Below are 25,070 nucleotides of genomic sequence, written 5' to 3'. Positions count from 1 at the left end.
GAGCACTTAAATGTGGGATAATCCAAGGATATTCTTAAGATGAGGAAGCATATTTTAGCTCATAACTAATAAAACTGTTCTGAAATGAAGCTGGTTTTACTTTTGTTCTTCAGGCAGAAGCCATAAATGAGACTGACATGCATTCTTTATGGGCAGACTCCAGGTTTAACACCTGATGACGTCATAGTTCTGAGAGAGTGACCTCCAGTGAAAGCATCCCGTTGAAGTTTCTTTGCAGCTCTCCGGGGCGAGAGAGCATAACTAAAGAGTGATAATTGATTCTAGAACATTTCTGGTCATTTGTGCAGCTCAGGATTCAGAAACAAATCATTCACTGCTCACTCAGACACAGCTGCCTCAGAGGAGCTCATCTCTGTGTGCCATGGATCTCTACTGACATCTAGTGGTGTTAAGACGTAAGTTTGGAACGATTCAGAAGCTATTTAAACGTTTTACTGAGGCAAAAATGTTCCCCAGCCAAAATGTCTTCCAATTAAAATCGCCATAAAACAAAGTTCAAAAGACTCCAAAATAATATTTTGGGCAGTGTTATAGCTATACACTTCCTAATGTATTTATTCATAGAAATGGAAACGTCTCCAAGGAATATAAAAATATTAGAATGACCGATCAATGAAGCCTGGCTTCCTGATCCCCGAGAAGCTGCATACACCTCTACAAAGCATCAAACAGCACTGCATATTCTTTTGGAACTGGAAATTGGAAAGGAATTCATTATACGTTATTAACTGCCCATCAGCATTCACAATTTGTTTAACCAATACAATACCATTGTCAACCCATTTCCATTAAATAGTGATATATTTTTAAATGGAATATTTTTGTTATCCCAAATAAGTAAAAATAAAATGATGCTTGGAAATCAGATTCCAGGTCAGCAAAGCTTGTTTATGAAAATGTGAAGGTAATTTAGCAATTTTGTTAACACATTTTAGCCGAAACTAAATTCCACATAGATGCAATACATTTTAAGGGAAGGTATTCCGAATGTTGTCTTTTTCTTTACTCAAACTAGTTAACCATTTCACTTTAAAAGTATTATTTAACGTTTCAAAACGTACTACCTCCAGACCCCCTTTTCTTTTAATCATACATAAGATATCTTTCCTTAACATGTGTTCCTCCAAATAAAAGGAAATAAGATCTTATCTATTTCTTTGTATATTTCAGTAGGAATTTCCATTGATAAGGAGACAGACATATCTAGAGATTCCCTCAGCCTTCGATAGCAGAAATTTCCCATTCTATGAAAGCTCTATTATCAACCACATATTGAATGTTTTTCTTATTTGTAAAATTTTAGGACTGAAGTTTAAGTTACTGTGAAATTCTTCACTCTTCTCAATGACAACACGGTGGTATGTAACTGTGGTCTTTACAGGGATCCCATTCTCTTCTGACAACTCACACTCCTTGAGTTGTAATAGAACAGATTTGTTCAGGTTCATATAGAAACCAGACACAAACTTCATCACTATATCTAGTTGCTTTGCTAATGTCAGTTAGATACGAATAATGTAATATCATCTGCCCGTTGGGATAATTTAAATTCTTTACTAAGGTCACTATACCTTGAAATTTACCTTCTTTAACATGTACAGCCCTTATTTATGAAACAAGAATAAATAAGAAGGGGCTGAGAGGCAAGCCTTGTATTATCCTACAACAAATTTCAAATCTATAGTTGTACCGTGTGCTAACTAAACTGAGCTGCTGCATCCTTTATATTTGGAGAGCTTTTGAAAATTGGTCCCCAAATCCAAAGCATTTAATAACTCTACACAGAAATTGGTGGCTAATTGTTTCAAATGCTTTATAAAAATCTACAAATAAAAATGAATAATATCATCCGGTCCTAATTTTAACCTTTTAGCAAATATCTTGGCATGGTTATTTGACAGAGTAAATGGTCTTTAATTCTCAATACTTAGTTTATCTCTTTTTGGTTTAGAGATCAATTTGATTTGACCTCATTGACGAGTTGGCGGTATCATTACCAGAAGATTTATTATCTTTAAGAGAGTCAATACATTTGTATACCTCTGTTACATACATTTTCTGGTTGCAAACTAATTTAAAACTGTGATAAATGCCTTTAATGTTCTTTTCTATGTCTTTTAAGAAACAAATCAATATTGCCTTCGTTTTCAGAATTAGTAGCAAACAACTTGTGAGCAAAATGAGCAAAATGTCTTTTTTTTACTTTTTGAGAGGGAAGATAGCTCATAGTTTCTTTTTTCTAAATGAAATGTATTGAGTGCATTTTTCACCTTGTTCTATACACTTCCTCTGAGACGTGACAAAGGCTCATCTGGCCGTCTCCTCCCTTTTTTTTGTAATTCTTTGGGATTCTCTTTATTTGTTTGCTTTAACAAGTTCCTAATTTCATATTTAATTTATTCCCCAAAATGTGCAATTATTGTTTTCGTAGTAATTTGCCTCTGCACTATACTTTTGCTCTGGCTTATGCTTTAAGATCAATAATTTTGACTTGTTCTCTTGAATATCTATGTTTAACAAAAAACATTTTTAATGTAATGTAATGTGCGAAATTGTTCAATAATTTTGCTTGTCTCCGATATTTAACAAAAAACATTTTTGGGAGTCGTTTTTTGAATGCATTACTTTTTTTTTACTAGTGTTTATTTAATTCCCATTAATCCTCAATAAAGTCATGACTAATCGACCCCTTGCTGACCCAGGATTAGCTGATTATAACAGCCTATGATCTCCTTATTCATGTGTGGCTCTGTCCATGTTTTCATCCATCACAGTATTAAAGTCTCTGATTCTTTTTACTCGGTGTTGAAATCTAATGCATTATTATAGCTTGCATTATACTGACATGTTGGTGACATCTATCCAAGCTAAATTGATCTATTAAGGGGTAGGACTAGATCAGTTTTTTTTACTTCCTCCTACCCCCTTTCGAGCATGTAGAAAGTTTTTTTTTTAATTTTACTTCTTTTGTGTGTTCTTTTGTTGTCTCTTTTATTTTTTATTTCATCTATTAATAATCAATTGATAATCATTAATTGATTAATAATCATGTTTTTTATTGCTTGCATGTTCGAAATAAAGACAATAAAAAAATAAAAAAATAATAATAATTGTATTGTTCATTATTGGAGGCATATATATTTATAATAACTGAGATTGGTCAATATCTTCAAAGAGACTGATCCATCTTGGTGGCAGATAATATTACCTTCCTTTAAGTTGCCATGCTCCCGTTGACGTTACGTACGGAGGGCTTGCACGGCACTTCCGGGTCTGTCCGTGCGGAGGAGAGGCGTCGCAGCATCCAGAGATACAAAGAAGACGGCGAGAATGGCCGATATATCTCTGTACCTCACTAACGTCAGTGTGTCCATAGGACCGAGCATGGACGTGCAGCAGGTCGGTACACAGCTCTCTCTTTTACATCAACATTGGTTTGTTTACCGATATGGTGTCGTCCAGTTCTTAGTGTGGTCAGCTGTGTCATGTCGGTCTGGTTCTCATGATATTACACTAGAGACAGATATATGTCTCAATTGTTCTATTAAGTCATCCCAGGTCTTGCAACACAGTTTTCATCCCACCTTGAGGCTGCATTGGCCGCCTACTCCCTGATAAAATAGTCCCATAATAACACACACTGTCCTCATCTGTCTGCAGCTTGATGTCCACACTCAGAGCCCCAACCCGGCTCCAGGATTTGAGAGCGTGGAGCTGGGGGAGCTGGACAGGAGAGAGGAGCAACAGCAGAGGGAGAAGGTTCCACGCAGGATCATCCATTTCTCCAGCGGGGAGACCATGGAGGAGTACAGCACCGATGAGGAGGAGGGGGAGGACAGGGAGCCGGAGAGGAAAGACCTGCTGTCCTCCCCGGTGGATGCGGTGAGGGTGAGAAACTGTGGAGGGATGGGGAGTGTGTGTGTGTGTGTGTGTGTGTGTGTGTGTGTGTGTGTGTGTGTGTTTGGGGGGGTACAAGGAGCTAAATGAGAACAATTCAATTCAATTCAGTTTATTTTGTATAGCCCAGAATCACAAATTACAAATTTGCCTCAGAGGGCTTTACAATCTGTGCACATGCGACATCCTCTGTCCTTCCCTCACATCGGCACAGGAAAAACTCCCCTAAAAAACCCCTTTAACAGGGAGAAAAAAGGAAGAAACCTCTGGGAGAACGACAGAGGAGGGATCCTTCTCCCAGGATGGACAGAATGCAATAGATGTCATGTGTAAGAACAAGAGGGATGAAGAAGGAAGGTGTGTGTGTGTGTGTGTAGTCATGAATCTATCCTTCACTAATGTAAAAGGTTCCTCTCGACTGTACGTTGTTGTGTTGCAGTCTAAACTGACCTGGGGTCCATACTTCTGGTTTCACATGTGGAGAGCGGCCACGTCCACCATCTCAGGTTTGTTCATTATTTTACAGCCTGACCTATCATGAAGCATGACTGTCTATCTTCCAAACACGTCACTGTTGGATTGAGTCATCACTGAGTTTCAAAGATGTTTTTTTATAAGTCATCAGAATCATTTTGACAACCGTCATGATTATATGCCAGAATTTCTTTTTACACAACTGTGTGTCCACACTGGTTTTAAAGCAGGGCTTCTTACAAACAGAAAAAATGTTGTTTACCTCATCACCAGTCTAATGAATGGTGAAATTATTGAAATTATTACAGTATTTAAAGGGAAAATCAGCCACCTTTTATTTGGCTCTCCAATGAGAACTGATGGTAAATATATTTTTATTTTTATTTTTTATTTTGTAGGGACAATGCATATCAATCAACAGTCAAACTGTAAGTGAGCCAGAGTTAGCCAGATAGGCTAGTTTTCATCTGATGTCCCCGGCCAGATGTTTGAAGGCAACCTAAAATTACAAAATTTCAATTAAAAATAGAATTAAAACGCATAGATAAACAGACAGTAACATATAGACAAAACCAAAGCACATATAAGCAAAAGCAAGGTGTACATAAGACACTAGAGCAGAGCAGACAGGCTGCAGCATGTGTCAGGCAGAACAAACACACCTACAGTACAAGCACATATATAACACTCATCACATAACATACTCGTCAAAATGGAAAATAGCAACACTGAACAAGACAAATGCACATATAGGCGAAACAAGCCATTCCTTTAATTTTTGCAAATTTATTAAAAAAGAAAAACTGAAATATCACATGGTCATAAGTATTTTAAAAACTTTTTCGATTTTAGCAAATGGCTGCAATGAAACAAAGGGTGAAAAATTTAAAGGGGTCTGAATACTTTCCGTACCCACTGTATATATATATAGAGAGAGAGAGACTATTGAAGAAATACATTTCCTACTACATGCTATGTGCAGCAAGTTTTCTACATCTGATCAATAAACAAAATAAACTCAGTCAGTGAGGGAAATATTCTTTCACCTCAACACAAGTATAAAACCGTACACCTTCTGAATTCAAGTTTCTCTCTTCACCTCACTACAACATGCTTATGTTAATTCACTTCATTCAAACTTGACAGAACCAAAATAAAACTCACCAAACTGTAAGTCTTTCCACTGTTCAACAATCAGCAAGTCTGGTTTGGTAGAAATACATCCTGAATTTACTGTGTAAGACGTGAAAATATGCTTACTGGACACCCTCTTCTCCCGCTGCATCGGCTCGTTGGCGCTCTCACTCCTTCTCTAGAGGCAGACCATTAAATTAGCGAAATCCAGGGACAAAAGTTGCCCCAAAATCACTGAAGGGTACTCTGTAAAAAAAATCCTCATCCCTAACATCTTCTGCACTCATATTTTTGGGATAACCTTTACAGAGCAGGGTCATCCTTCAATCAGAGGGTCGGCGGTTTGATCCCCGGCTCCGGCAGTCCATTGGTACATCCCAAGTCTCTTATTTGTCGTTTCCTTGCTCCTCGATCCTCACTTGAACCGAGATCATACTGATCTGATATAGCTCATCATCAATAGAGTTTCATAACAGAGTGATGACAGATCACAGATCGAACAGATTGAAAAGTCAGGGAGAGAAAGAAAGTTGGAGAGTCTGTCTGTATGTCAGCAGAAACACTTTTTACATCCTTTATTGTCATTTCCATTCTGTCCAGTGAGGCTGATAATTCCTGATTGGCAGGTTTGATGAGTTATGTAATTCCAATTTACCCCAAAACATTGAGCCTAATAAATTAATTCCAGTGTTTAGGATAAACCATAATCATATTCTTGATTATTTAATAATGAGGAGGATGCAAGAGACTGAGGATGTACCCACTGTCCATGTGTCCTTGGGCAAGACACTTAACCGCAAATTGCTCCTGCAACTGTTCCTGCGTTGTATGTATGTGTTTGAATGCTATTTGAAGTCCTGATGGGTGTGAATGGGTGAATGATGATATGTAGTGTTAAAGCGCTTTGAGTGTTCGGAAGACTAGAAAAGCCCTATACAAGTACAGTCCATTTACCATTTACACTGATGGAAACATGACACAGGCAGAATGAACAAGCCTGTCACTAAAACTCAATGCTAAAAGATTCCCATAAGAATTTTTACCAATGTTTTAAAATGATATGTCTGAATCTGCAAACCTGTATATTTAGGAAAAAAGCAAAGCAAATGATTGGAACCAGAATATGAAATGTCTTTCAAAGACTTAATGATACTTAGTTGTTGTTTCTTTTTAATTTCATAGAAATATTGCCTAATTCTAAGATTTGTCCAAGTGCTGCATCATTAGTTAGAATGAATTAGTATACTTAATCCTATTACTATTTATTATTTTCCAGCCTGTGACTACCTGGGGGAGAGGATGGCCTCCCTCTTCGGGATAACATCAGCCAAATATCAGTACGCTATTGATGAATACTACAGGATGAAGAAGGAGGTACGTCGCCCAGAGGTTCTGTGGTTATGAATCCATGATATTGTGATTTTGTTTCCCAGCTGATGTAACGGCTTCTGGTGTCTGTGTGTCCAGAGGGAGGAAGAGAAAGAGGAAGACCGCCTGTCAGAAGAAGCGGAGCGATCATTTGACCAGCTGCCGTATCATGAAGGTGAAGACGAGCCAATCAGCGCGACGGACCGGCCAGAGGTGGCTGCCGCTCACCATGATGTGACCTATCAGATCGAGAATGAAAATCGGGTGTCTTCAAGCACCATCAGAGTCCCCGCTATCGTCACGGCAACCTAACTGACCCTAGATATGGACGTTTGCGCTCCGATGTCTGTCCGTCCGTTAAAGAAGGACCACTGTCTTGTTTCACCAAGCACCATTTGGTTTGTGTACGACGCAGCTTTAGATGGGCAGTGCTGCTGTATTGTGGTTGTTTGGCGAGGACAGTAGTGGTGGAGTTAGTGTCCCTATGCAACAGTGTAGCAACTGGTAAAAGTAGCTGCTGGATAATGGAGACACGTATTTAGATCTTTGAATATTTGCGTTATGAAAAACACACAGTATGAGTCAGAAAGTGTTTTATTATGTTCTAGTCTATGTGCCAATGAATAGTTTTGTTCACATTGATAACATTTAAAGGACAGTTTTCCATTTTGGTCAGTTGTTACATTATCCAGCTATTGTGTTATCAGTTGCTTCAGCAGCCTCCCAAATTTGAACGTCTGCTGTGGAGTGAAGGTTCCATGTTGCTCCCCTGTGCCTCCGATCGACCTGACACTGTGCCTAAATCACCAATACAGCCGAGTCGGTGACAGATCTGGACAAAGTTTTTATTTGGAAATGATTCCCAACTGTTTGAAGCCTTCAAAAAGCCTTTGATTCAGTGGAGACACATCGAGTTCTTCAAATAGTTGGTACATGTACAACAGCTGTTTGTCCAGATCTTGATCCGACTGGTGCATTCCCGATACACCTGGCTGCACCAAAGAGCTGGCCCTCTTAACACTCCCTCACATGTTGATTTGCTCTCTGTGTTTTTGTATTAATGCGTATTATGCTTGTATTGCACTTGATGTCTGTGTGGAAGCACTGAGCAGATTTAGCCTTGGTTATCAAATCATCTGTGGACCACCAGACTGACATTTTGTTAAAAAAAATAACAATGAGAAAGGGTCTCTGTGTTCTATGTTGCTCTCATCCTCGGCCTTATCAACTATGGACATAAGAATGGTGGTTGTTGTGTGTAAGCCTTTGTTAATGGAAAGGAGCATTGTTACACTAAGTCTGTATAAAGACATGCAAACTTACAGTTTTAACAGTTTTTTTAGTACAATTTTTTATATTTATGTATTTATTTTATCACTTAATTTAAGCATATTTTCTATTGATTTGATAAGTAACACTGTCATGAACTGTTAATAAAAAATCATAATTATTGTCTTACTTTTATATTCTTTGTCCCTTTGTAATATGACTTTAAAGCAGGGGAGTCAAACATACAGCCCGGTCAGGTTTTCTAAGGACCAGTTCCTATTTCTTCACAGAGGTAGATGGGAAGGGCTTGGTGTGTTCACAGAACCTTTCAGTGTTCAAGGAATATAATATTCGGCGCCACAATCAGATTCATAAAGGCAAAAAATAAAAAAAGGAAAATTGAAAGAAAAATGGAATGTAAATGAATTGTTGGAAACACAGTCTGTTTTTAGTAGCCAAGAGATCAGAGAGACATCTCAGGCTGGTCATCTATTTGGTAAATGGATTGTTTGGGTTGCGGTTTTCAGAATGTACCTGTGCTTCTTCACACTAAAAGAAAGGGATATTTGGAGGTGTTGTTTGGTTGTTGTGCAATGATTTTACTGGTCCGGTCCACTTGAGACCAAATAGGCTGTATGTGCCCTTGAACTAAAATTTGTTTAAAACTCCTGTTTTAGATAGTAACTAAACCCCTAAACCACCTTTTTCTGCTGAAAACCAATGCGTATGGGTATTTAGTAATGAATTTGAAGGATTCATGTCCAAATCATAACATTTTTGATAGCTAATATCACATTTTAAATAGCTGTCTATGATAGTAACCTAGCAGCCCAGCAGATTCTATGTTGCTATTTAATGTTCTGTAACTTTAGCACAAAACATGGTGGAATTAGCAAGGTAGCTAGCTTACTAGCCAGTCGCTAAACGAGGAAGATTTAACAACTTTAATGCTTCATCCACACACTTTTGCCAAAGCATAGGAAAAGCAAACATATAATCAGTCAATAACACTGATTCAGCAGTTTTTTTTATGTACTAAGGACTTCATTTCAGGTTCCACAGTAAAACCGTGTGCTGTGATTGTAATACTGCAGTTGTAAAGAAGTTGCAGTTCCACAGATTAGCCACTTAATAAAAAAAACCTTCAAAGCCCGGCGCTTTACCTGGGGGTTTGGCCCATGTCGACACTTCTTTACGTTCTAGAGGAATCTTTTTAATTTTCAGGTTAGAGGCATTTCAGCCAAAAACTTAGTTACTTTCCAGTTCAATTAGATCAACTCTTCAAAACAGATATTAACAGGCTGAACAGGTCCAAATGAGAAATCTTTATTATTTTCCAAAGTCGATGTTGGCAGTTGTGCTGTCTTGTCTGCTCGTTAATAAAACTCATAGTGGTTCTACATTGCGAGTGATGTGAGGCCTTGTCTTTGTCACCAGTAACAAAGAGCCTGTGTTGTTCTGTACGCAGACTGCTCTGAGGTCAGTCCCCCCGTCCACCGGCTGCACAATGTGTTCTTTCTCAGGTTTCTGTGGTCCTGAACGACCTCCTCTGCAGACATGCCTCTCACTGCTACTGACATAAACAACAGTCCAACATGCCATACTCACAATCTAGACACCATACCAGTAATAGCTGGTAGGTTTGATATTGGAATATATATTAGAATGTTATTGTATTGAAGATAGTTGCCGTTGTTTTTAAAGGAATTGTTTGACATTTTGGGAGATTTGCTTATGACAACAAGCGAGATTGAAACAACTCTCATGCTGTTTTCTCACTACGAGCCAAACAACAACAAGTCATTTTCAATGCAAGTCGCTGACGTGAAGCTATAAATTAATCCCCCCCCCCCATCATCTCATGTAACTCTCTGCAAGAAAGCAAATACATAAAAAGCTGAACTATTTCTTCAAGAAAATAGGACAAAATAATCGTAACTCAAGAAAGGCTGCACTTAGGCCTTCTAGCTTATTCTGGCGTTTCAACCATGTCTCATGTCATCTGATGGAGTTTGCGGTTGAAAGCTCTGGAATAAGATAGTAGGTAGTACTTGATTAAAATGATTTAGTCAAACTGTTTCTAAGGTCAAGAATCTAAGGTCTATTTATTGTGCGTGTGTGTTCCTCATCCCTGTACCAGAATTTGATAAGTAATTTAGTTTGTTGTCAAGTCCTAAACATTTTTCAAGACAAAAAGAGGGAGAAGAAAAAGTAGTTATTTTAGGACTTATTGAGTCATGATGGCAGTGAATCTTCAGAGCTAAATGCTAAATTTTTGTTTTAGTATGATTAAGACAGCCTTCACTGTCCACCTGGACACTCAACATTCCTCAAACATATGCAAACTCACAGACGAGAAATAAAAGCAGTGCCTGTTAGTGGATGATGCTCCATTTTGCGGCTCCTTTCGTGTTGCACAACGTCATTATGGTGTTGCCATGAGGAGACAGCTCATCTCTAATAGTCACTTAGTAAAACCAGTCCATGACACAACCAGGCAGCACAAGGCAGGCTCACACAACACCCAGACTGACTGACAATACCACCCACTGACAGCATGATCATTCATGTACACAGTCATGAACACTGCAGATAATTCTTAACGCTGCTATACATAATTCAAAAACCATAATCTGAGATACAAATATATATATTTGTCGTAGTTGCTCATTATCTTTATCTGTTCTTCAACACATGCTGGAATGAATAAGACTCGTTGGACCCTTTAAAATCAGCTTCTGTCTACTTTTTATATATTATTTATTCATAGGCTTTTGGTTCAATTATGTACATACTTTTAGCTTTAGATGTATTTTTTGACTCCTATGTAGCCGGATAAATCTGATTTATTGACAGTGTCAGTTATTTGATTTGGGTGACCTGAATACTCTTTCAGACAAGCAAGTTTTCAAACTCAAAAACATTTAAAAAACAGACCATTTTTTGCATTGCGGCTGTTCACAGATCTAATGGCTACTGGATGATCATTTTAGAGAAGATCTGTCGCACTTCAGAATCTTGAAGTAGGGCTCCTTGTGCTTGATCTGACTGAATGAGATGAGAAATAATAACACTCTTGATAATCCCAGTAATACTCACACACATATCTCCCAGCTCACTGTGCCACCATCCACCTGTCAGTGGATCACAAATTTCCTGACAGACAGGACCCAACAGGTGAGGCTGGGAAAAATACCATCAAGCATCCGGACTATCAGCACCGGCGCTCCCGAGGGATGTGTGCACCTCAGGAGATCCAGCTGTTAAACTTCTGAAGTTTGCAGACAACACAACAGTCATCGGCCTCATCAGGTGCTGTGGAGACCTTCACGTTTCTGGGGTCCACAATACCTCAGGACCTAAAGTGGGCCTCCAACGTCGACACCATCAGAAAAAAGGCCCAGCAGAGGTTGTACTTCCTGCGTCAGCTCAGGAAGTTCAACCTGCCTCAGGAGCTGCTGGCTCAGTTTCACTCTGCTATCATCCAGTCTGTTCTCTGCTGTTCCATCACTGTCTGGTTTGGATCTGCCACCAAACAGGACAGGAACAGACTACAACAGACTGTCAGGTCTGCAGAGAGACTCATTGGGGCCAGCCTGCCCTCCATACAGGACTTGTACATCTCCAGAGTCAGGAAACAGGCAAGAAACATCTCTGCAGACCCATCACACCCCGGACACAACCAGTTCCAACTCCTCCCCTCTGGTAGGCGCTACAGAGCACTGTACACCAAAACTACCAGACACCAGAACAGCTTCTTTCCTATGGCCGTCACTCTGATGAACAATTAATCAATCGTCCTCTGTCAGGAACAAATCCATGTGCAATCACCCGGTACCTTTGAATTCTAAATTTTTATTCTAAATGATATACATATACACATCCCACCTTCCTCATGTACATAAAATATCCTGTTACAACCGTGCCATATCTATTCAAGCAGCTTTGCACTTTTATCTATATGTCAGTGTTGTTTTTTGTGTTTTAAGTTCATATATACTTTTGCATTTTATCTTTCATGTGTACATAATAGTTAAATGTTTATCCTTTGTACTTCTTGGATCTCCTTGTTTTTGTCTATCTGTCTGTGTACTAGTGAGTGGAAAAAACTGCAGTCAAATTCCTTGTATGCATATGCATACTGATTCTGAGTCTGACTCATCAGCAATTTTATAATGTGGTGATTTCTATATTTACCACTATAGTCATCTGCCTACAAGATAAAAAATAAAATAAAGAAAACCTATTTTTTCATCCTTTAAGTAAATAGCCTGCTTCTAAATAAATGATATCTGTGTGGAACAGCTCATGCAGAAATAGAGAGGATCAAGTAGGCCTGCAAGAAGAAATGAATTGGTGGCTGCAGGTATTTAACTTAAAAAGATGTAAGACAAAATATTGACGGTTGTGAGTGACAGTATTGATGAGAATCAATCATCGGCATTTCAAATGTCTTATTTTGTTTGCTACATGAAGAGGTATAAGTGTTTCTCAGCTAACAAGCTATGAAAATTGCTTGCAATAGAACATTTGACAGCCGACATCATGATTACGTCATGGTGTTACCTCAGTCAAAACCATAGACTGTATATAGGAAGGTCAAAACAAAGGAAAGGCTGGAGGCCAACACGAATCAGTAATGGACTAAAACCACAGATCCAAAACATTGTCTTGCTTGTTGTTGGATGCCACAATCAATATTGCATACATTTGAGATGGTAAACTGAGATTCTAGACTCAATATTGGCGACGCGTTACAGAGATTTAGAAAATTGTTACTAATAGCCTAAACTATTAGAGAGTTGAAGACATTCCCCGCTGCTGTGTATCATCAAAGCATGGTGGAATTAGCAAGCTAACTCACCGCTAAGAGACTAGAGAAAGAGAGAGAGCAGTAGAAGCTTGGGCTAGCTGAGTTAGCCTGCTCTGGAGTTGGACAAGCTAGCTAGCTTACTAGCCAGCCGTCCTCTCAGGAGCTCCTGTCTGCTCTCCCCCAGACAAAAAAGCACATGTAAACACACTCTATTGACAACAAGGCGGGTGCTTTGTCTTTAACTATTTGCACATACTTCTTCACTATGTTGGTTTTTCTCTCTCAGTCTCCCATTGTCTCTAGCTGTCCTGTGCTACTTAAGTTAACTGACGCCCCAAGCATTTTCCTTCGCTGCCTGTATCATGAACCAAATCCAAACCAAACCACAAACCAAACCTTAGCAGCTGTTTTATGTAGATTTCAGCTGTGTTAGCCCTTAAATATGTGGCAGTGTCCTCATTCATCTTTGTTATCAACAGATAAAGGAAAGTGAAAGCACTGCTAGTCTGGGACCTGTGCCCCAAATGAACCCATATAGTTCCTACACATTTGTGTCAACCTAAAAATACACTATTGGTCAGTTGAGAAAATATGTTTTAACAGACAAAAGTATGCGTCCCTAGTCAGTCCACTAGAGGGTAGCACTGGTCTTAATAGGAGAGACTTACTGGGGTTACTGTGGGCCAGTAACACCATAATAGTTCAAACAATGTATGAATGTAGAAGTAAGTATGATTTAAGGAAAATTGGGCTTAAAATTTTAAATGTATAAATATAAACATATAATCAATGTAATTGGAAGTGTGAACATAAGCACATAATGTCAGAGAATCCTGATGAAAAACATTATATAAATATATTCAAATTAAATTTAGTGCTTGTTGTTTTTTTCTGTTTAATTTCTAAATCTGATTAAGAGTTGAGTTGCCAAGTGTCTGTCACTGGTCTACATAATATATATGCTGCAGCAGAGAGGAAACTGACTTTGTCCATTTGAGCGGCTTCCTTCTGGGAGACATGAGACACGTAGCAGTCACCAGGCAATCAGTGATTAAGAGGGAAAATCCAGAGTACAGGATTCACAATGCCATTCCTTGTGACTAAGTGTTCACTGGTGCAGCCATGAGTATGTCTGCTTGCATAAATGGTTGTCCGCACACAAGCCTACGTGTCCGCGTGTGTGCGAAAGGGGTCCGTCCCAATCATTGCTTCAACTTTAATGTGCCAGTCCCCCACATGCATGTCCACACGCTGGCCTCGAGCTGTCTGCTTCTTCAAACATACCTGACATTTTTTGTGGGCTCTGAGTGGTGGGGGTGGGGACAGGGGGTGCTTAGTGTTCTATGGAGGCCAGTTTAGCAAGTGTTTTCACTACTGATTCACACCGAGTCTAACCACATGCCCTAAAATAAACTACACCACACCTGACGGCCATGTGTGCTGATACATCTCTGTGATTAATCGAGTCGCAGATGCCGGTTAGTCACTGGCAAATTACTTACACAAATACTTTATACAAGTACAGTTTGGGCTGTGAATCGAAGACGCCCTGCAAAACAGAATCCAGTACCTGGTTTCCTTGTGCAACAAAAATACCCAGGTAGGTTACTGGTTACACCTCTACAATCTCATTTCCTCCAGATGCAGCTGCTCCTCAGTGATAAAAGAGACATGCATATAAATGGAAACAGAGGTGAGGGGATAAAGAGGGACAGTGAGACATATAGAAAGACAGAAGGAGGATGATGAGAACAGCAGCAGCCCCTTTGATGTGGGCCTCAGCGGGGCCCTGTGTGTCTAAGACGAGGCAGGCCTGCTGAGGGAAGGGGATTTCCAGCACTGCTTGGTCTCCTGTCTCACCCCCTTAGCCTTTGCTTCCTCCGTGGGCTGCAGCTTAAAAACACAGAGAGCCCGTTTACACCGAGACTCTATAGGGCCAACTGTCACTCCTCAGTGTAAGGCATTGGCATTTTAGCGATAAGACACTGTTTTATTACCACATCCCTTTTGGCGTAAAGTGGAGTAGAACTCGTCAGATTCCAGTTTGTCTCTTGCTTTGCTGTGGAGCATCGAGATCCTTCTCATTAGGTTTGTATGCTACGTGATGCTAGGGGGATATTTTCAGAGTTGTGATTATGCTCATACATCAGTTTGCAAGCTACACAACCCACCATCCCATACTTTTATTGTCCCTCAAACACACACTAATTCATATTTAAATTCATAGAAAACCCATGTGTACGGTTATGTTGTGTGGTTCATTACTGCAAAAGCTCCTCTCCATGTCGTCTCACACTTCCCGCTACGCTCACTCACTCAGTCTGTCTGTCTGCATGCACACACCCAAATGCAGAACCATGCACTTGACTGTCAAGAAGTACTTTACACACACACACACAAACACACACATGCTGGGTTGTGGAAAGTCCCCGGCACTAGCTGCCTCCTATCTCAGCTACAAGTTTGCTGGTACAGGTGGCTAGGACAATGATAAGACAGTATGACCTGGGAACCTTTATACAACTGAAGCTGAACCAGCTGCACATGCATTGATTGACCTGCTGTTTGTTTGAAAAAAAAAAGCTGAATGAAATTAAATTGGAAAGGAGGGGTGTCCGGGCTTGACATTAACACCAGTCACCAGGTTACTCTGGCTGGCAGGCCTCAAGTTTTTAAATGTACTTTTAGAAGGTTTTCCAGAGTGTATCACCCTTATAAAACAGATTTTAAACTGAGTCAGGCCAACAACTGGGCATGTTTTTCCTTGTATATGGATTTTATTGAAGTAAAACATGTTCTATTTATGTAGAAGTGCATGGATCTGCAGAAAATGTTTGAATAAAAAATAAAAAAAACCTGTCCACTGGTAAATGGAATGTATGAGACAGTTCAGTCCATTATCAATAGAAGCACCTGACAGTTTCTCATCCTTATCAGTGTTTTCTCGGTGACCGTCACACACATTATGACTGAAAGCACACCATGTCCTTAATCGCAATCTCTAACTTTCTGCTCACGTTGACATAAGTCACAGTTGATGGACGTTAGCGGTTTGTGAAAAGTCCAAGTGTGGATAGATATTGTACTGGCATGTATTACTTTCATACTTTTTTTTTTATTACCAAAGAGATGCTTTTACATGTCTGTGACCAGGGCCAGCTGTCATATAATCATAGATCCTTGACTTAAAATTAGAGTCTTAACACATTCTCACTAATTAAAAAAAAAGAAAAGAGTGGGAAAAAACATGATGGTATATATATATGTAAATGTGTATGTATAGTTGTATATGTATGTTTGTGTATAGCTTTATGTATACACAGTGGTCCGTACAGCCTAAATGTAATTTCCACCTGGGACAAGAAGCAGTTAGTGAGATTATTTTGGTTGTCTGACTTTGTTTGAGAAAGCTTGACTGGTCTGTGGGTGTTTTGTTTCACAGGGTGGAGGCCTGATCTCTTCTGCACAATGGCTAACATAACACAAATACCTCAGCATTAAACCAGGATGCTTTAGTGATGGATACCTAGGTCATTTTTGTTACAAGAAAATAAACTGAAGTGAAATATGTTCTTTTCTTAGCATGTTACACATGTAAATTCCATCCATCCATCCATCATCCTGACCGCTTATCCTGTTGAGGGTCGCGGGGGGGCTGGAGCCAATCCCAGCTGTCATTGGGTGAAGGCAGGTCTCCAGACTATCACAGGGCTGACACATAGAGACAGACAACCATTCACACTCACATCCACACCTAGGGGCAATTTAGAGTCATCAATTAACCTAAGCTGCATGTCTTTGGACTGTGGGAGGAAGCCAGAGAACCCGGAGAGAACCCACGCTGACACGGGGAGAACATGCAAACTCCACACAGAAGGCCATCTAGCCCGGGAATTGAATGCTAGCCACCAGACCACATGTCAATTGTTTATGGTAAAAAATAAACAATATATTTGAGGATATATAAAGTCGCACATTCAAGAGAAAACAGAAGATGGCTGTGAAGGCTAATGTATTATGACCCATCCAGGTAGATTTAGAAGAGTGGAACGACTCCAAAAAGCCCAACAAAAACAGATGCAGGAAAGGAATTCTTCAAAAGTCCTCAAAACGTTTCAAGGCTCTTATGAGGACAGAGCTCATTATTAATTTTGCTACAGTCAGCAAATATTCACAGGACGTTTTACCGACCAGAGATACAAAAAAAGAAGATTGCAAAAGCTAAAGTTTATCAAGTTGAAAAAATGTGAAAGCACTTTTGGTGTGATGGAACGATTGTCCACAAAAGTTCAACAACTGGGTCAGGGTTTGTGACAAAAGTTTCTAAACATGAGGTAATCCATTTCATTATGGATCAAATAAATGGAGAGGGGTTTTTTTGTTTTGTTTTTTTAGGCTTTAATGGGACATTATCCTGAAAATCTGATATCCCTGGCACAGATCCTTATCAATTCAGTGGAGGGTGCATAACCAAAATTGGTTATGCACCTCCTCTCCTACACACGGTTAAAGTAGAGGGCATATGCAGCGACATAGCCACCCATTGTTTTAACCCAGTCCACTATCTACCTTTGGCTAAGAACCTTAAACATTCAAATTGAGATTAAAAATGTTTAAAACGTTCCTGTCGATTTTAAATACGGTAAGCTATTCTAAAATTACATTTTGAACCCGATAAATCTTTGCCTCCCCTTTGAAAACATGTATCTGAATGATCCTCATCGTTTGATGAACTGTTATAAACAGCAGTTTGGACTTATAATTTGGTGGTTTTCCAGGAGCTCCTATGATTTACAGATGGTTTGGTTCCATCTTTTCTGAATGATTTCACCTTTAAACAGCAGCCAAATACTTTGCTTCAAACATATTAAGCCATGGCCAAACGTTAGCTAGCAAACAGCAGCAAAACACATTTGTCTCTACCTGATGAAGTCATTGTTTAACGTGATGATATTCAAATATAACTGGTAATTGAAATTTGGCCCTTTTTTTTACCATGATTTTTTATTTATGTGACACATTTAGATGGCGGTACCTGAGCAGCCCACCAGCGCTCTGAGGCCCAGTGGTTTATAATAGCTGGCTCATGTAACTGTTGGTCAGAGCACAATAGTAGTGAAACATCCTCTGCAGAACAAGGTGCATGCATGGGTCGACCCTGGTGCTGCTGCAAACTTAGGTTTTGTTTTGTTTTCAACCAACTCCTGAAGGAAATATCTTTCTCTTTAGCTGCTAAATGCTAGCTACTATGTTCTTTAGCTAGTCTTTGACTGACTCTGTCTGCTGTTTGGAGCGGGGCAGGTAGTGTTAGAGGTTTATCACTGAAAACAACTGTTACACCTGATGTATCTGGAAATAATGCTAATGAGAGATGTGACACCGTTAAGTTGTTGGCTGAAAAAACAATCACAAACACTCCATAGAGCTTAGGGGAACGTTGGGTCATAATTGATGATGGTTACGTCACTATACTGTGGCTCAGTGGTAGAGTGGGTCGTCCTTGAATAAGAAGATCGGCTAGTCCATGTCGTGAATTGTCCCTGGGCAAGAGACTTAACCCCAAAGTGTTCCCCTAAACTGTGCCTGCGATGCATAAATGTTAGTTAATCCTGATAGGCAGGTGGCACCTTCCATGGTAGCCCCTGTCATCAGTGTTTGAATGGGTGTTGGGGTGATGCCATTTGGTGTTAAAGCGCTTTGAGTGGTCAGAAAACCAGAAAAGTGCTATACAGGTAGGCTACAAATTAATTTACCATTTATAAGCAGCCCATTTTTTTATATAAAAAATGATGAGGGCAGCTTTAAACACAGTGCAGACCAAAGACATAATGCAAACACCAGGAGCAAAAATTAGGCCAGTAAGCTAGACTATAATATGTCCCTGTATATATAGCAATGAGCCTCTGGACTGAACTTCAACTAATGCAGATGGCACAGCAAAACAAACATTCTAAACTCAAAGACTTTTCATTTCTATAGTTAGACAGTTAGACTAATCCTGAAAGGAGAACATAAACCCTGCTAGAGTGTGGCTCTCTGTCTGTGTATATGCCAAAGAAAACAGTTGTCTCGGCTGTCCTCCTATTTAAAATATCTGTGTTTCAAATAGCATGTCTGTATTTTTTTGTATTCAACATGACCTTTCTTCACCTCGTCCTATTTACTGAGAATGCCAACCCTTTGTGTGTCCAGTCCACTATACGACCTGCAAACAAGGTGTATCAGAGATAAAGGTCAAGTAAATGTTGAGTGTGTGAGTCTTCAGGGAGTGGTAATGTCAGATCACAGCATGTCAACAGGACAATGGGAAGATATCACCTGCATAAACACACACACACACACACACACACACACACACACACACACACACACACACACACACACACACACACACAAATAATAGAACATGAGAAAAGAAAGACTGATGCAGGTCCAGCCAGTACGTCATCACGCTTTTGATTCTTCAAATCCCAAACTGCTTCCATCCCTGGAGGAAAGACAGAATGTTGTGTCCCAGAGGAGGTCCAGCACTAAGTCTCAGCGTAGATCAGTGTCATCTTGAACATCTTGTCCCCAAATCTTGGAGTGCTAATACAAGGAAATCTCCCCACTTCCTGGAGGAGAGGAAACTCCCTGTTCTTGTTGTGCTCTGGCCAACCCACGCAGCAAAACAATAGATATTTTTAGCTCTTTAGTTAGATTTAACCCACTTTCCAGCACTGTTTAAATGAAATTGCTGTTTAGGAGGCTTTTTCAGGCAAGCAGCGGCCTGTCTCCAACTGCTGCTTTGGTAAAAGCACTTGTGGTTGACATCTTTGCCTCTTTTTCTTTTGTCATAGTGAGGACATTTGTGGTGAGGTGCGTTCAAAGCCCATGATACCAAATACAGCTTCATGTTAAGTGCTTGTTATGTCTGTGCCTCATACACAGTACTCTATATTTACCAAAAGACTTGGCTCTTTTATCTTCCCTCTAAATTTCCTCAACACAAAGGATCCCCCCATTCTGGAGTCGCTACCAGACCGGCCTGTTTGTCTGTCTGTGGGGGAAACGGTTCATAACACAGAGAGGGAAACATGAGAGGAAGAACAGAGGGAGGCAGTCAGGCGACTCATTGTCCCCAGTTGAGGATTCAGCAGGACAAAATATATGGAGAGTTGCAGAGTGAGAGAGGAATTCCCCCAGTGAGTTCAAACGATTGCAGATGTGGGCCTGGCCGACTGCTACTGCACACATCTGGGCCAGCTTTCCCGCAAGCCTCCCCTTCCGTCCTCTGAGCCCTCTGTGTCTTGTCTTCATAACACTTCCCTCTGCTCTGTGCTGGAAAAGCAGTTAGGTAGAGCTCATGGCCGGTGTTAACTACCGCCGGTTCACCAGCTGTGGCGGGTCCACAGCAGAGTGTATCATGGGAGGCCTGTAAAGAGCATTATCTTGGCGGCTGGGAGGAAAGATTTGGCGGTGGGAAAGTTTGGGGGATTTCAGAAGGGAGAAACGCGGCCTCTTACAGTGCTACTGGAGGTCAGCAGTAGTCAAAACTGCACTTTCAACATAATGTACCACAGGCTTTGCACGTTGTTAAAGCTTCATTTTCAATTCCTGAAACTACTTGGAACAAAGCAGCAAATTTTATTTTGAAATGCACAAGGCCCTTCATTGAAGCTGTAACTCCAAATTAAGTTATAAGAGGTTTTAAGAAGAGGTGTGAATGAGTCAGCACGCATATCTGAGTGGCTTGTTAAATCTGGAGTACAGCATGTAACATGGAACCTATCCAGGTACTGTTAATGATTCATAATTGATTTGAAATAACTCAGAGAAAGAAGAGGCATGTTGGCACATCTCACCTGGCAACCTCTTGTTGTTTACCACCTGAGTCATCCAGACTTGTTTATGCTCACTCTGAGACAACAGCCACTCCACCTAGGCCACATGCATACCTGCTGTGCGCATGTGCAAACACACACTAGTGGGAAATTCCCAGCAAAAATTCCACTCTAGCAGTCCTCTGTGAGCACATTCCTGCGTTTTTCATAACATCGCGCTGCTGAACTGAAAGTTGAATTCAGAGTTGCAAGGCAGTTCTGAAGATCCAGTGTACCCTCACGCTAGCAATAAATCTCCCTATGAGGAGATTGCATGTACATTTAAGTACCTGCGCAATTTTCTGCATGCAGTTCACTCTGCGAATGTGGGGGAGCATGAAAGAACAGGCCAATAGGACTGGAGGAGGAGGAAGACACCAAAGGATTTAATAGAAAAGGCATTAATGTGCTGAAAATTTTAAATACACACAAAATAACGTCTAACCATCCAATACACAGTCAAATCAGTATTTTTGGGAAAGGTTTTCTCATTCCAAATTCCCCTAGCATTCCCTGAAGTGACTTCACCGCTACATATATGAAATAAATAACTATTTCTAATCCTGTTTGACTATCTAACATAACCAAATAAGATCGATGAGAGCATGTTTTCCATTTGCGGACAATGTGGACACTCAATTAATGAATGCATAAGTGTGTGAGAGTGGGGATTTTTATAGGCGTACAGTAGTGTGCAGAAAATGAGTCATGCTTTTTAGTCATTTGGAGCCCACACAGTCTCGCTCCTATAGCATGCCACCACCGCATCTACCAAGGGCTGAGGCTCCAGGATTGCCCAATATTTAGTAATTCAACAGCATTTGTTTTTGTTGGTCTTTCACATTTTAGTTTGATGTGTCCCTTTCATCTCCATGTATGTCATGGTCCGATGCACAGTTGGTTTGGCCACTGCTGCGAGTTGCTGTTAGCATTGCTGCAATGCAGCAGGGCGTTTTCTCTTCTCTTCTTAAACCATCAGGAGATTACTGACACTCTGTTATTACTGAGGCCACCAGGAAATACTGGCCTCCAAAATTACTCTCTGGATGAGTTTACCAGGTTTTGGTTGCAGGCATACCTGGAAAATCTTTTAAGCTTCCAGTTGTAGGGTATAACTGTAACTTGGCAAGGATTAAGTGTTACGTTAATGCAGATGACATTGTGTCTCATTAATGTTGTTAATCTTTTTCAAAATTAGCAATTTAAAGGAAAACTTTGCGAATTTAGCTAGGGTTTGGGTTTAGCGATTTAGCTAACTAAATCGGTATACCGTGTGATGTGTTTACAGGAACAGGTTCGATGCTATGCTAGCTAACTACCAACATTAAACCACAGAAGACAAGGTTAGCGTACATCCAGTGTAATAATGTTGGCAGTAAACAGGATATTTCATTATTAAATCAGAATTGACCTTCCTTTGTAGTTTTTTACAGAGTAACACTGGTCTGCTGAGGCAATGCTGCTTTGTTTGTTAGCTATTGTTAGCTTGTGTTAGTATTTTCTATCACATTTCTTCCAGTTACAGTGTTAGCAATGCTACCAAAATGGCAGTCAGATGGATAGTCATGAAAACTTAGGTAAGCAGGTTTTTTATGTTTGTGAGAGTAGTTAGCAATGTCATAGTAACATTTGGGGCTCCATTGCACCATGTTAGGATTAGCATTTAGCATCTTAAAAGACCAGATTAAAAACCACTACTGCAACTGCTGGATGTGTACAAATGTAAATGTAAAATTTTAGCAATATCAGCTCAAGATCAGTGTTTAGTTAATCAGTTAAAGGCAGGGCTGGTAATCTTCTTCAAAATAATGTTTGATATTTTTGTTACAAAGTGGGTTAAATCTTACAAATTGATATGTTTATGTTCATAATGATAATTTTGGGGGAGCGGCTTTGGAGGGAGGTCTGAAGGGCCAAACTGTCAGTGTTTCTTCTCTCTTTCTTGCTAGATTTAGCAACTTTTTGAGCTAGTGCTGCTCGCTGCGTTCATTGTTAAAGAGTTGGCATCTATGCGCTGGGTTCTACTGTTGGATTTTGTTCTTTTATTAGCATGCTCTTGCTAGTTTCTCAAGATTACAAACCAGGCATTTAATAATTACTGCTTTAGACAATGCACTTTTGTTGTGTCTGAAGCATTACTGCAAAATGGATCCTAAACTAAAAGAACATTTTAAATTATTCATCTAGTTACAAAAATGAGTTACCTTTTGAATGTCAGGCCCTGCCTATCGGAGTAGCTTTTTTGTTTTCTGGTTTGAGCTCATTTAGGTGAAAGATATGGATTGCCTGAGGGCAAGGAAGAGTCACTTGCTGTGAGCGCTTGAGTAAAAGAAAAAAAAATATGGAGCAGAGCGAGGGGGTTATATAACAAGAAAAAAATTCAAAGACTAAAGTCCTAAATTTCTCAGAAGAAAATTTGTATATTCTCTGTCCGCATCCATTCCTATCCCCTCATCTGGGGCTTGGTCTCCGGAGCAGCAGGCTGAGCAGGGTCTTTCAGACGTCCCCCTCCCCAGCAAACTCTAAGGGGCATAATTCACCATAATCTGTGGCTCAAAAAAAAGCAGTAATTGTTATATGTATTTTCTGTGTTGTTTTTACAACTATAAATATACAACTATTTATTCTTGGTAATTCTTCGTTTTTTTCCTCAGAATATTTCCCCCTCCCCTGACTCTGTGATTGTTGTTTTTTTGATGGCCCTAATAAGAAGGAGATAGCTCAGCATGGAGCATATTTGACTGTGCAGGATGATAGATCTGGCAGGGTGTGAAGCATGGCTGACAAAGCTTACCAGTAGAACCTGATAGTTAAGGCCTCTCTGAATATGCTGCTGGGGAGCACTGAGAGACACTCTGCAACGTACTCAGACTAAAAAAAACAAGACAGTGATAAAAAGAAGAGGTTTGGGGTTTCCTGCCCTGTGGCAGAGCAGAGTTACACACTTTACTTCCTCTAGTCGCCGACTTACTCTGGAAAATGGTTGTCTTTGTTGTTTGTAGCCATTTGTGTTTAACATGCTCTCCATTTTATTTCTATGTGCTCAGACACATATTTTTTAAGTGCATCGAGCCATGTGAGTTTATTTAAACATGTTTATATCACATTACAGAATGTGCAAACAGCAATAAGATAAGATAATCCTTTATTAGTCCCGCAGCGGGGAAAATTGCATCTAACTTGAGTGAGTGTGTTCAGCGTCTGTTAATATAATATGTGCTTCGTCTATTTTGGGGATATTGTGCAGGTTATTTTAGACATTTTCATCATACATTTAAAGTAGGATATGTAGGTTAAAACCACAGATATACCCTCCCCTTCCATGGAGGCTCTATTCGTCACCGCAGACACCTGTTCTTACATCGCTCGCCCTGAGAGACCAGCTGATGAGGCCATAGTCAGCTCTTACTCACTGTTCATACAGTCAATTGATGGAGTCTTTACTGGAAACAGGACAGATGATGACAAAGGACAATTGAAACTGCTAAAATACGAGCATTTAGAGGTCACCATCACTGCCAGAAGTCTCACCAACTTCACCGTAAAGTTTTAAATCCCATTATGATCCTTACACCTGCAACTTCGCTAAATAACAATTTGCTAAATAAACTTTTGGTGGGGATTTGTCACTGACTTTACATCTCTGGACAACCTGAGATTTAAATCAAGTGTGCATGTGATAAAGTATGCAACTTTCTATTCATCTCTACATCGTCTCTGAAGCAAAGCGGAAAAAGGCACATGTCAAAACATATGGTGTGATTGCACAATGGGCTCATGACTTCTGCTAACGGCAGGCTGCCTGCATGCAGCCGTTGCCTTTGGTAAAGTAAACTGCCAAGTCAACTCACCACATGACCATCAAAAATAAATGCTCACTTTTCCAGCTGATACTCTAAATGAACGATGTGGTATGTGTATTTCAGTCGACTGTACAAGCATTGTAATGCATCAGCCACATTACATAAACAAAAGTTAAGTCATGATGTGGTAGAATCCCAAGCTCAAGTCAAGTCACAAGGCCCACGGCACCAGTGTTGTCAACGGCTCCTTGTACTATGTTACATACAGCATGTCAAATATTAAAGCTGCATTCTGACAATTTTACACGAGGGTCAGTTTATTTGTCACAAGAAGTACTACTTACTCCGTAAAAACAGCAGTCTTACGTCTTCTGTGGCTTTGGAGGGAGCTTTCCAAAGTTTAAAGTGTGACTTCATTCCCAGGTCTGA

General features: G+C 40.0%; 1 protein-coding gene across 1 annotated transcript; it reads left to right on the top strand.

Annotated features, from left to right (window-relative positions):
* The first annotated feature begins 3,302 nt into the window (after nt 1-3,302).
* zgc:153383 (uncharacterized protein LOC751751 homolog) lies at nt 3,303-8,306 on the top strand. Its single transcript, XM_054618808.1, has 5 exons — nt 3,303-3,420; nt 3,682-3,909; nt 4,358-4,424; nt 6,803-6,900; nt 6,994-8,306. Exons 1-5 carry the CDS (start codon nt 3,352-3,354, stop codon nt 7,204-7,206), a joined length of 675 nt encoding a protein of 224 aa, XP_054474783.1. The 5' UTR covers nt 3,303-3,351; the 3' UTR covers nt 7,207-8,306.
* Nucleotides 8,307-25,070: the final 16,764 nt, after the last annotated feature.

Source organism: Anoplopoma fimbria, chromosome 18 (genome assembly GCF_027596085.1).
Source record: "Anoplopoma fimbria isolate UVic2021 breed Golden Eagle Sablefish chromosome 18, Afim_UVic_2022, whole genome shotgun sequence".
NCBI lineage: Eukaryota > Metazoa > Chordata > Actinopteri > Perciformes > Anoplopomatidae > Anoplopoma > Anoplopoma fimbria.
This window is presented reverse-complemented; position numbering and strand designations above follow the sequence as displayed.

Excerpts from the sequence above, each read along its gene's own strand:
- zgc:153383 (XM_054618808.1), top strand. The coding sequence starts at position 3,352 with ATGGCCGATATATCTCTGTACCTCACTAACGTCAGTGTGTCCATAGGA. Across the intron at positions 3,421-3,681 it reads CGAGCATGGACGTGCAGCAG|CTTGATGTCCACACTCAGAG; the intron begins GTCGGTACACAG and ends ATCTGTCTGCAG. Across the intron at positions 3,910-4,357 it reads CCCCGGTGGATGCGGTGAGG|TCTAAACTGACCTGGGGTCC; the intron begins GTGAGAAACTGT and ends GTTGTGTTGCAG.